Source organism: Archocentrus centrarchus, chromosome 1 (assembly GCF_007364275.1).
Source record: "Archocentrus centrarchus isolate MPI-CPG fArcCen1 chromosome 1, fArcCen1, whole genome shotgun sequence".
In the NCBI taxonomy this organism is placed as follows: Eukaryota; Metazoa; Chordata; class Actinopteri; order Cichliformes; family Cichlidae; genus Archocentrus; species Archocentrus centrarchus.
In genome coordinates, this window is record NC_044346.1 from 9,160,236 (window position 1) to 9,172,946 (window position 12,711).

Sequence of the window (12,711 nt, forward strand, 5' to 3'; positions counted from 1 at the left end):
TTTTTATTTAGTTATCGTCTCGTTTTTGTCATGAAAAAAGGGTCGTTGACGAAAACTATGACAAAAATATTTCGTCAACGAAATTAACACTGGTTCCAAAAAAGGGGGTACAACCCAGGACTAATGCTGAAATGTTAGATTCAAGATGGACAGGGGAGATATAGATTATGAGACAAAATAAGTTAAAGCATACTAAAGCCACTGTTCTTTGAGAAGGAACAATCTACTAGTGTTTAACACTTCCCTTTTAAGGCAAAAATATAAGGATTACATTGTCATAAGATAGATTAAGTATAAATCTCTGGCTGTTGGAGCTTTTGAGCAGGATGTTGATACACAGTGACCGTGAGACAAACTGTCAAACCTATCCTTGTTTCTGAAAAATGTCTGTATTCCATCAACATGGATTTTAAAATATTAAGGATATAGTGCATGATCTTTTTTTTTAACATTTAGTATTTGGCATGCAGGTTACAAAGGCACTCAAATTTGTACAGATGGGCTACAAGTGACAGTAAACAAAAACATGAATACAAAACATGGATACAAGAAAGACAACACAATAAAATGCCAAAGTCTTGGCAACCCACATTAAATCTGTGGTGTACATTTTTTTTTTTTTAGACATAATCATCTTTTTTGCAGCTGTGAGGAATGGAAGGAAGAAGATCAAAGAAAAACACAATTTAGTGCAATATTTTCAAACACAGTTAACAACAAAAATGCACCAATAGATTAACTGTTAGATGTCAAGCCTGGCCTGTTGTTTTGGTCTACCAAGCTGTCTGGTTGGCCCAATGCGTCTTCCAGCATGCGTGCGCTGATGCTGCCGAAGGCCCTGGCGATAAATGAAACTCTTCCCACAATCACCGCACTCATAGGGTCTCTCTCCAGTATGAAGTCTGTGGTGTACCTTTAGTTCCTCTGCTCTGGAATAGCCTTTCCCACAAACGCTACAAATGAATGGTCTATCTTTAATGTGGGTCTGGTAATGTGCTGTTAGGTAAGAGTTAATCCGAAATGTCTTCCCACAGATGGAACATGCAAACGGTCTCTCCCCAGAGTGCTGCATTTCATGCAGTTTGAGGGAGGAAGCAGTGTGGAAACCTTTGCCGCACTGGGAGCAGAGAAACGGTTTCTCTCCGGTATGGATGCGCTGGTGGATTTGTATGTAACTCTCATTAATGAACCTCTTGCCACAGTCAGGACAGGAGTACGGCTTCTCCTTGATATGGGTTTTCATGTGTTCGTCCAGCTTTTCTCTTTCACTGAACTGAATACCACAGCGGCGGCAAAACAGAAGTGGCGGTGCACTGAGCTTAACGGCACCTGATTCAGCTGCAGTCTCAGTGTGTGAAGTAATGTGGTGTGCTTGTAAAGCTGAATGACTCTCGCAGTCTTTTCCACATTCCAGGCAACGGAGGGATGATCGAATCCTGGACTCACCAGGCAGGGACTTTAAATATTCAGAGAGCTCTGACGCTGTGGGATTCACCTCATCATCAAAATCCACAGCACCCTTACGACCTACAGAGAAGCAAAAGATTCAATCCATGTTTTATTCCTTTGCCTTTTCAGGTATAACAATCTCTGCAGTTCATAGGAGTTTAATTTGACTTCCCTTCTGTCTTACACTGGGGTAAAAGCACAAATAACTGAGGTCATAAATGTAAAAGGTTAACAAATTACAGATCTAATGTTACATTGGTTAATTATCCAATACCAATCATTCCCATTTTCTTAATCAATGACCAAGAACAATTGATCAACAATAATTAGAGCAAACGTTGGTCAAAATAGTAAATCATGCATTTTTAGCTGCAGGTTAAAATACATTTTATGCACTGACTCAAAATAAAACACAGTGCCCATGTTAGAAGCAGTGAAAGATGCCAATAGTGCAAAAGCAATGGTTCTGGCTTATCAAGTACTGTATTTGTATTGCTAACAATGCTCACCTAGGTGAACTTTGTAGTGTGTTTTGAGATTTCCCTTCTGGTTAAAACCACGACCACAGATGGAGCAGCAGTATGGTTTCTCTCCTGTGTGGATCAGCTCATGCCTCTCTAATTTGTAGGCATGTGGAAATTCTTTGCCACACACTGAACAGTGGTATTCTATTTTTTCTTTGGGTTTCTTTAGGAGCTCAGGAGGTATTTCTATTGGCACACAGATCATCTTTCTGCCAGGGCGCTTCTTGCCTATGTGGATGGAAAAGAAGAGCACATTGTAAGATTAAGCTGCTAATTTAAAGTTTAAAAATAACTTCTAACTCATAAATTCAGTGTTCTTTGAAGTGGTTTATTCAAAGGCAGACCAATTCTACACAATTGTTTTCCAGAAATGGACGCTAAAGGTCTATTTCCACTGCATACATGTTGAATATTCAGACATAATATTCTGTCCTTTGCTGTGATTTAAAGGTTCCTGAACTGTTCACACTGAAGGAACAGACTTATACTATACACACACCAGCCACTTTGTTAAGATACATCTGTTCAACTGCTCCTTAACAACCTATCACATGGCAGCACCTCAAAGCATTTAGGCATGGTCCACACAACCTGCTGAAGTTTAAACTGAGCATCAGAATGGGGAAGAAAGGTGATTTAAGTGATTTTGAACATGGCATGGTTGTTGGTGCCAGATGGGCTGGTCTGAGTATTTCAGAAACTGCTGATCTTCTAGGATTTTCACACACAACCATCTCTAGTGTTTACAGAGGATGTCCAGTAAGTAGTAGTTCTCTGGGTGAACATGCCTTGCTGCTGCCAGCGCCTTGTTGAATCTGTGCCATATCAGAATGTCTACATCTAAAAGCTGCTTTAGAAATTGCTTTTGTACGAGGTGAACTGGATCCAGCAGGTCTGTAACTCCTGCTACTCGGTATATGGATGACAATTAAAGATACTCGTGTTCTTTTTCTACAGTGTGTTTTCTTGGTGTGAGTGCTTTAAATAACACAAAATAAAGTCCAGCATTTAAATATATGTAACAGTGACTTGACTGGCTCAGGTATGTTCATGAATAGAATATACACAGGACGCTGTGTGTAACCATGTTTACAAATAAAAACAGAATGCCGTGATTCACAAATCTCATAAACCCATATTTTATTCACAGTAGAACATAGAAAACATAAAATGTTTAAACTGAGAAAATGTGCCATTTTAAGAAAAAATATTAGCTCATTGATCATTTGATGGCATCAACACATCTCAAAAAAGCCGAGACAGGGCCATCTTTACTGTGTCTGTAAAAATCTGGGAACTTGGGAGAGCAGCTGCTGGACTTCAGGGAGAGGAATGTCCCATTCTTGTCTGATGCAGGATTATAGCTGCTCAACTGTCCTGGATCTGCTTTGTTGTATTTTTGTTTCATAATGCTCAAAATGTTTTCAGCTGGTGAAAGGTCTGGACTGCAGGCAGGCCAGTTCAGCACCCACAGTCTTCTACTATGAAGCCATGCTGTTGTAATATTTGCAGTATGCAGTTTAGCATTTTCTTGCTAAACAATGCAAGGCCTTCCCTGAAAAAAGATGTCTGGATTGGAGCAGATGTTGCATTAAAACCTGTATATACCTTTCATCATTGATAGTGCATTTCCAGATATGTAAGCTGCAAATTCCATAGGCACTAATGCACCCCCATACCATCAGAAATGCAGGCTTATGAACTGAGTGATGATAAAAAGCTGGATGGTCGCTCTCCTGTTCAGTCAGGAGGATGCAGTGTCATTTTGATTTGTCTAACCACAGAACAGTTTTCCACTTTGCCTCAGTTCATTTTAAATGAGCTCTTGTTCACATATTCTAGAACATGTGCTTCAGCTGGTAGCAGCATGTTTTGGCAGCTCTGAGTTCTTTATTTTTGTTGGATTTTTATCAATTTTCTTTTTGTTTTTGTCAAGTACTGATACTTCTGTGGGGAGAGGAGTGTACTCAAGAGAAGAGTTTTTTTTTTTTACTCTTGGTACCAGAGTAGCAGTACCATCATATGGGACTTTGCTGAAAGGGCCGACAGATCAACAGACCATTTAAAAAAATATATTTATCTTGAAAAGTATTTGATACATGAACCTATAATTTCACAGCACTCATTATATATGTCCATAAAAAAAATCTGCAAATCGGAGATAATCAAGCAGAAAATGGTCTAAAAATTTGCTGCTTTTAGATGGAATGACCCACCACTTACTTTTCCAGTCTTTTGTTGCTCCCATCCCAACTTTTTTTGAGATGTTGCTGCCATTAAATTAAAAAATAACTAATATTTTTCTTAATATTGTACATTTTCTCAGTTTAAACATTTGATATGTTTTCAATAGTCTGTTGTGAATAACATTCTGATTTATGAGATCCAAAAGTCATTCTGTATTTACTTACATTTTACACAGTGTCCCAACGTTTTTGGATTTGGGTTTGTGCATTAACATCATAGCTCCTTTGAACAGTGTTTATTTAATATATTTCTTTCCCTGCTATTCTCTACTTTGCCAAACTGGTGAAACTGAATGACCGCGATGTAAAAAGGCTTCAGGGAGCTTTTTAAATGAATGGAATGCTGTTTAAACGCAGATACATTTTCTTTCCTTCAGTAAAAAGTTGATTGATGAAGATTTTTAGCACACTACCAGCAGCTGAACACTGAACTGGTTATTGACTGATAAGGTCCAGTGTTAATTTCGTTGATGAAATATTTTCGTCATAGTTTACTTCAACGACCCTTTTTTCATGATGATAACGAGACGATAACTAAATAAAAACTACTTAAAAGGATAAAAATGATAACGAAATTAATTGACACTTTGGTCAATGAATGAAAACGGGACGAAAATACTTGGTGGGGACAAAATCCAATCAGAACTTATTTAATTTTGTGACAGGGCGGGGCAAGTTAGGAAAACATCCAATCAAACGCACAGGTGCACAAATTTGCTCTAAACCCTGGAAGGACAAACTAGCCTGTGATTTGTTGTTACTTCCGCTAGAACTAAGTTTTGTAAACAATGTCAGCAGGGAGAAAGAGAAGAGCCGATGTATGGACACATTTGGCCTTTGATGCGTGACAAACAAAACGATGTGTAAACCATGTGGGGCGACTATCTCGGGTAAAAACACGACAAATCTTAAACAACATCTGCAAACCAGTCACCCAGATCTCCATGCAAAGGTAAGCATTTTAATGTCATGCAGGGTAAAGTGTTTTTCCCAGTTTAGCGTTTGTGTTTAGAGAAAATCTCCACACCGCGGTGGATTAGCCTTTCCTAAACTTAGTCCTGAACACTGCCCTGTACCTTTCAGAGCGTGTCCTGCTCTAAAACGCTCGTATTATCTCAGTAAGGTGGTGTTAATGATCAGGTGTGTGGGAAGCAGGTGAAACACTAATATTAGTGATATTCCATAACTTTTAATAAATGTTTAATTTTGTGTAAGTGTGTATAATGACTAATTCAAGGGAACTGAAGAAAAAGCATTTACATTTTACACTCTTTATATTTTAGTCGACTAAATCGACTGTAGATTTAGTCCACTGTATTCTTAAGATAATTTCGTCGACTAAAACTAGACTAAAACTATTCAGACGACTAAATTGTGACTAAAACTAAATTACATTTTCATCAAAAGACTATGACTAAAACTAAATCAAAATTTGCTGTCAAAATTAACACTGATAAGGTTATTAGCTATTACCAGGTGAAAGACCGATGTTCTCTCCTTCTGCTTCAGCAGATGTTTTGGTATCTTTCCTTCTTCTATACGGCCGCTTTGCTGTTGAAAAAAGAAGTTGTTTTAATTTGAAACATGCGTGGTTAAACTGGCATAAGACTACAGTTTGCCCTCGGGGGACTGATTCATACATTTTACTGCATTTAAGCAAATTTTACTGCATTTAAGCAAATATCTGTTCTCATCAGTTCCTGAAACTAAAGTTTGGATGTGATATTCAGTCGGCAGCCTAATTTTTTCTATTTTTTTCGTTTCTTACCAGCAGCACGGCGGGCAGTTTTTGAGTTTAATTCTTCTGGTTCTGCTACTGCATGGATATTTCTCTTTCTTCGGGTACGCTGTGATACTTAAAGTAAAAAAAGACTAATTATAACAAAACAGTAGCACACAAATATATAATTTCAGAGTGATAAACATACTTTAAATTGCTGCAGAAACACAAAGAATCACTCACCTCCTGCATCTGCCTCTAAGTCTTCAGCAGGAAACGGTGGAGTCCGGGAAATCTTTCTTCTGCCTCTTCTTTTTGCTTTTGGATGCAGAAAAAAGAAAGATACTTACCAATGGTCTCAATACATCTCTTCTGAATGTGCCATGAGTACTAAATTTTTGCTTCCAGTCACTCACCAGCATTTGCAGGAACCTCTTGTTCTGTGTCCGAGTTCTCCATATACACTACCGGAACCTTTTTCTTTCTTTTTGGTCTCTTTTCTGCTAACAAGTGCAAACAAAATAACCTCAGGACCAAATCATATAATCATTTAACAGTTTCAGTATTTTTCTTCACTTGCGTTTACCATAATGTGAGGGGGAGACGGCATTAATCTTTGCTCCTGTTGTTTTTTCCTCTGCTTCCTCCCTTTCTTCATCTTCCCCCACAGAAACAACTTCCATGATGAGCGTTGGACTGCTGCTGTCTCTCTGGCTTTGACCTCGCAGCTGAGACTGAGGCAGGGAGACAGCCTGTGATCACAATCATTAAAAACCAGCAGAAATACACTCCTAAAATCTTCCCTGATTGACAGTACTTAAACTACTAACTGTGTGCATATATATATATATATATATATATATATATATATATATATATATATATATATATATATATATATATATATATATATGACCCCAACAATGGAAAGAGTGGTGCTGCTGTTGCAAATTAGTAATTATGATTGTTTATGAAACCAAAAACCTACACTGCAAGACTAAGAACTCACTCCTCACTCCCATGGTAACTGAGCTACATTAATTACCAGAGAAATTACCTTGTTAGGCTGAGGACCTGCTGTGCAATCAGAGCCTCTGTCAGGGCTGCCTGCTGTAAAAATCAAAATAGTTGGCTTAGGTTAAAGAAAAGCTGACAGTCTGCAGTCTAGATGAAGAGAGAGCATCAATGTCATGCTAAACTACATGCAATTTATATTAATGAAGGCCTTGTTTGCGAAAGACTATAAATGTATTTGGCTGCAAAGACACAGACCATTTCTTCTACTTCTTACTGTTACTTAAAACATTCTTTATCAAATAAACTTCAACATATAAGACAAAAAGTGAAACTGCTGTCCTGACAACTTACCTGAATCCCATTCAACCACTTCTCCATCAGAGTTAATTAAGCCTCCAATTTCTTCATCTTGTGCCTCCTCGTCTTCCTCCTCCTCCTCCCCCGCATGCAGTCTTACAGTCAAACGAAGTGTTCGGTCGTTTAAGTTTTCAGATGCCACCTTGAGTCCGCGTGACTTCGGGTGCTTACGTTCAGGAGAATTCTAAAAACAAAAAACAGAGCTAAAAGGCATTCACTTTCTACATGTCTGCTGTGTCCTGAACACCCCCACAGTGGATTTTTAACTCAAACAAGATTGAAGTGCAGACTTTCAACTTTAATTCAAAGTAATGCATCAACTGTTTAGAAATTACAACCATTTTTATCCATTTCTGGAGGCTAAAAGTAATTGGACAAGTGACTGATAAACAGGCCTCTTCCCTTGTTATTCCATGACAAATTAGGCACATGAGAGATCTGGGGGTGATTACAATTGTTGAATCTGTATTTAGTATCACTGGAACTCCCAATATGAAGTCCAAAGACTAGTCGAAAGTGAGGGAGACCATCACTAGGCTGAAAAACAAAATGAACCAGAGAAAATCAGAGATAGCAGAAACTTTAGGAGTGGGCACAATCTGGTTCATTCTTAAAAAGAAGGAATGCACCGACCAACTCAGCAGCACCAAAAAGCCTAGAAGATGTGAGATGATGTGGCTAATGTTATGGGATGGATGGATGGATGCTTTGCTGATCCCACAAGGGAAATTATTGTGTAACAGCAGCAAGAAAAATACAATCTATCAGCATGTATGGCTACCAGCAGAACTGGGGCACTAGTGTTTACTAATGATGTGATTGCTGACAAAAGTACCAGGATGAACTGTGAAGTGTACAGGGCTATACTATCTGCTCAGATTCAGCCAAATGCTGCAAAACTGATTGGACAGCGCTCCACCACACAACTGGATAATGACCCAAAGCAAACTGCAAAAGCAACCCAAGAGTTTCTCAAGCAAAGATAATTAGATTCTTCCACGGCCAAGTCAGTTACCTGATCTCAACCAGCAGAGCATGCTTTTCAGTTACTGAAGACAAAATTGAATCCAGAGAGACACACAAACAAACCGCGACTAAAGGCGGCTGCAGTAAAGGCCTGACAGAGCATCTCAAGAGGAAACACAGCATTTAGAGATGTCCATGGATTCAAGACTTCAGGTAGTCATTGACTGCAAAAGATTTTCATCCATGTGTTAAAAACAATCCTTATGTTTAGAATTATGTTAGTTTGTCAAATTATGTTTAAGCCTTTGAAAAAAAAAAAGCATAAAACTCTGTATATAAATGACTGTAATTCCTCAACAGTTAATATACTTTTGTTAAACTTCTTGAATTAAAGCTGAATTTCTGCATTTCAATCACATATTGTCTGACTCAAAGGCAAAACCGCACAGAATGTATCACTTTCCAAAAACTTATGGATCTAACTGTACCTACCTGAATCAAAGGGCCTCATGCAAAAACTTCATATTCTCATCCATTACTCTTACACCTGTAGCATTTCAAATTGGAGTCACCACACTCTCAAGTGCAAAAACTAAAGAGCTTGTGAACTGCTAACTTCAGCATGATTAGTGAAGCATCCCAGAGACTAGTTACATATTTGTGGAAAGTCAGCATTGGTATTATGGACCCTAGAAACGCAACATTGGGCTCAAAAGTGTTTCTGAACTGTAAAAAGAAGGTTCACACTGGGGAATTTCAAGTCATGCAAAAATGAACACAAACAATATTTTTTGTTTCAAAGTCCAAAAATAAGAACATGTAATTAATAAAGAAAAAAATCAACAAGATCTCAAAAACAGTCAGAAATTCAGAGCCATTTTGGGTTTTTTTATACATCTTTCAATAGAGCAGCGCTACACCGTGACATAAAGAAAGCAACTGCTTATAGAGTTAAATAATGCAAAAACCTATGGAGATGTTATACTGTCCTGTGCAAGAGGGGACTCAAACTGAATAAATTCCTGAGAACTTCTTCTCTTAACTATTTTTTGTATTTGCCACAACAGAGCTGGACCACTCAGACTTTGTACCAAAAAAAAAAAAAAAAAAAAAGCTTCGCAATTGAAAATTTAAAGCTACTTCAACATTTTCAAGTCTGTCTTAAAACAAAAATCATTCCTCGTATACACACCAGACATTAAAAGACCCCTTTCTAATGTGCTTACAATGCAGGTAATCTTACAAAATCCTCTCGTCTTGTCATCATCCCTCCACTGCAGCCAAAAAGATAAAGTTAGCGCCTTCCTTTTACCAGATCAACTTGCAGGAGTGTTGTTTGCGTCTTTGTGTTGCTTTTAGTGGACTGTCAGCTTGATGAATTTTCTCTGTATCGTTTTAGTACCGTCACCTTACAATTTACATGGCTTGAGTTGTCACAGCATGGAGGACTTATGGCCCAAATATTCATATTGAAAGACAACAGAATGTGATCTTTTAATGGACATCATGAACACAAGGGATGAGTACAGAGAGACAAAGACAGCCTCTGTGTTTAAATGGTTGCCTGACTGTTTTAAGACAGACCTGAAAAACGTTAAACTTTTTCTTTAAGAACAAATCCGTATGTACACGTTCTTGCATGAGGCCCACTGTGATGTTATAAATGCATTCACAAATAACAAATGAATACAATTTTCTAAACTAGATGGCTAAAAATAACAATTATAAGAATGAAAACTTTGTGTTGATCATTTCACAATATTTCAAAAAGTTATATTAACATACAGTTTGGCAAGCTGCTGATGTTTTGGTCTGTTGTAGCTCTTCTTCCATGTGTAAAGATGCTCTCTGGTATTGGGCACAACACTCCTCGCCTGCCTCTGTTCTCTGATGGGATTTCACATTCCTTTTGTGACTGGGGGTCATGTCCCATCCTGGGCAGGAGAAGGGTTTCTCTCCTGTGTTATTGCACTGATGCACAGTCGCATTTCCGGGCACCTTGCCATGCATACAGGAAATCTGAGGTTTCTCATCGGCGCTCATGAGCATGTGTCTCTGCAGGTTCTCTGTGGCAGGGTCAGGCTTCTCAAAGCATTTCTCCGCTGAACAGCCTCTCTGGTGTTTCTTTACTCCACACGAAACAGAGCTCTCCGTCCCACACGCTTTCTGGTGGGGAAGACAGGTGTCTGCAGAAGTGTCCTCTTTTTCCCTCTCTGAGCTGAGGCTCTCATCTGCATTTAATATTTGAAAATAAAAAGTGAAAAATCATGAACGAGCAATGATGTGTATATCATCTAGTAAAGCGATGCTAAAACGCAAGATTTCCCACTCACTATTCTCACTCACAGTCCAGCCTTCCTCTTCCTCTTTGATGATTACTCGGATCTCTGGAATCTCACAGTTGTAGTCGGGGCTTGCTGGTGCTTTTTTTGGCTCCTGATGTGGTGAAGACTGGTCACTGTAGTTTTCATTTAGACTCAGTGATAACGGATCTGGAAGTTCGGGGTCCTATTAAGATATTAAGACAGAGATTTAAGTTTTGTGTCCAGTAGAAGTCTGAAGAAATAATGGGTCAATGCTCTACAACAGCGCAAGTTTCAGCTGACTGTAAAAAAAAAAAGAAAAAAAATCTCTATCAGCAAGAAAACTGACTCTCCACACACATCAAATGTTTTATTGTTGGCTGCAAGAGTAAACACAAGAGTGGTCGGGGTTTCATTGGTATGTTTTTTTTAAGTGTGTTTGAATGAAATAATTATTCCTCGTCACTGTATTATCTGCAGTAGATCATAATCAGTAACCCTTGATTTGGGAGAAGAAAAGAGAGCACCAGTACAGTACCTAAGCACTGCACTGATGAGGACGGGCAATAACATATTTTAACCACCTAAACTAGGGATGGCACGATACCATTTTTTTAGGTCCAATACTGATACCAATAATTTACATTTGATATCTGCCGATACAAATCCCATCTTTTTTTAAAAAAAACAAAAAACTATTGATTTCAAATGCCTGGATACATTTTACATAAGTCAACAGTCTCTCACACAACAAAATCAAAATCTTTTAGTTGTCCCACGTAGAGGACTAAGAACCAGGGAGGGGCAGAGTTTTTCAGGCAGTGGTGCCAAAGCTCTGGAACTGTTTACCACTCCAGCTCCATTTAGCTGACTCTATGGCATCTTAAAAAAATACAGTTGAAAACCTGTTGACTATTTTTTATTCTTTTTCTTTTAATATGGTAATGTTAATATGTTTTTAACATGGTGTTTTATCTGGGGTTTTTTGATATTGTGTTTTAATTATTGTACAGCGCTTTGTGACTTTTTGTCTGTGAAAAGCACTAAATAAATAAATTTTGCTTACTTACAACAATCGCCCTATTACCTGAATCCTGTTGCTCCTATGTGAAAAGGTGATGCATTGGCTTATGGTATGTTGCAAATTTCAGTAGGGTTGCAACTATCGCTTAATTTAGTAATCGAGTATTCTATCAATTATTCCATCAATTACCAGAGTAACTGGATAAGAAATACTTTTTTCATATTAACAGTTCATCTGCATATTTTAACTTCCGTACTGCAGTTTTTCCCTGTGTGAAACAAACAGGGTGGATGGAGCAGCTACAAAGTTCTCTTTTCTTCACTTACTGATCAGGTGGTTGATGAAGGACCTCCAGCTGTTTCCCAGTAAAGGTTTAATGGAGGTTACAGGGAGAAAACATTTTTCCGCTCCATCTGAGCTCACCGGCTCCGCCTCTTTGCGCTTGTGCAGACAGACTGCATGTAAATCAGCTGACAGCTGCTGTTGTGTTATCAGTGTTTATGTTGAAAAACTGGGGGCTGCGTGAGCGTAATCTTGTAATGCTTTATATTCACAAGCATTCTCCTAAATACGTTTCTACTGCAGGTCTACATTTAGTCACTAATCAGGGATTAAAGTATAAAAAATATTTTGACGGGGAAGGGGTCCCTCCAGTACCAGACGCGGCGCTCACTAGCTGTATGTCCGGGAGCTGAAGTAGAGAAAAAAGTAACAGCTGAAATTCTCAGCACAGCGAGCACAACACACAAACATGGTAAGAGCGGTGGAGGCGTGGAAAAACATGTCAGCAATCATCCACGTGTCAAAGGGAATCCGTCGCAGCGACGGAGAAATGAGGGGGTTATTTCCTGATCCCAACTCCATTCCGGTAGGTGGTAATGCAGCTCTAAGCTGGTTTGGTCAAATGCAAACCCACAAGAAGAAGAAGACAACAGAGAACTGTAATGCAGCTAAAGTGGGTCGGATCGGATCGGATTGCATTTTTTATTTCTTTCCAATATCCGATCCAGTAATTTAGGCCAGGATCTGACCGATACCGATACTGAATATCGGATTGGCGCATCCCTAACCTAAACTAGAGCACCGCAGAGCGGGTGTCAGTGCT

General features: G+C 38.7%; 1 protein-coding gene across 4 annotated transcripts in view; it reads right to left on the reverse strand.

Annotated features, from left to right (window-relative positions):
- Window positions 1-12,711, reverse strand: part of LOC115782573 (zinc finger protein 658B-like) — a 20,260-nt gene continuing 7,549 nt past the window's right edge. For 2 of the 4 annotated variants that reach the window (XM_030732828.1, XM_030732837.1), the window contains exons 2-12: window positions 10,626-10,787; window positions 10,065-10,510; window positions 7,308-7,497; window positions 6,997-7,049; window positions 6,526-6,673; window positions 6,356-6,442; window positions 6,183-6,257; window positions 5,988-6,074; window positions 5,693-5,770; window positions 1,959-2,201; window positions 1-1,527 (exon numbers count right to left, since the gene is read on the reverse strand). In XM_030732828.1, coding sequence (XP_030588688.1) covers window positions 743-1,527; window positions 1,959-2,201; window positions 5,693-5,770; window positions 5,988-6,074; window positions 6,183-6,257; window positions 6,356-6,442; window positions 6,526-6,673; window positions 6,997-7,049; window positions 7,308-7,497; window positions 10,065-10,328 — 2,010 coding nt within the window. In that variant the 5' untranslated portion in view covers window positions 10,329-10,510; window positions 10,626-10,787 and the 3' untranslated portion in view covers window positions 1-742. Of the gene's footprint in view, window positions 1,528-1,958; window positions 2,202-5,692; window positions 5,771-5,987; window positions 6,075-6,182; window positions 6,258-6,355; window positions 6,443-6,525; window positions 6,674-6,996; window positions 7,050-7,307; window positions 7,498-10,064; window positions 10,511-10,612; window positions 10,788-12,711 lie in introns of all 4 variants that reach the window. The other 2 variants (XM_030732820.1, XM_030732812.1) reach the window with 2 other exon arrangements.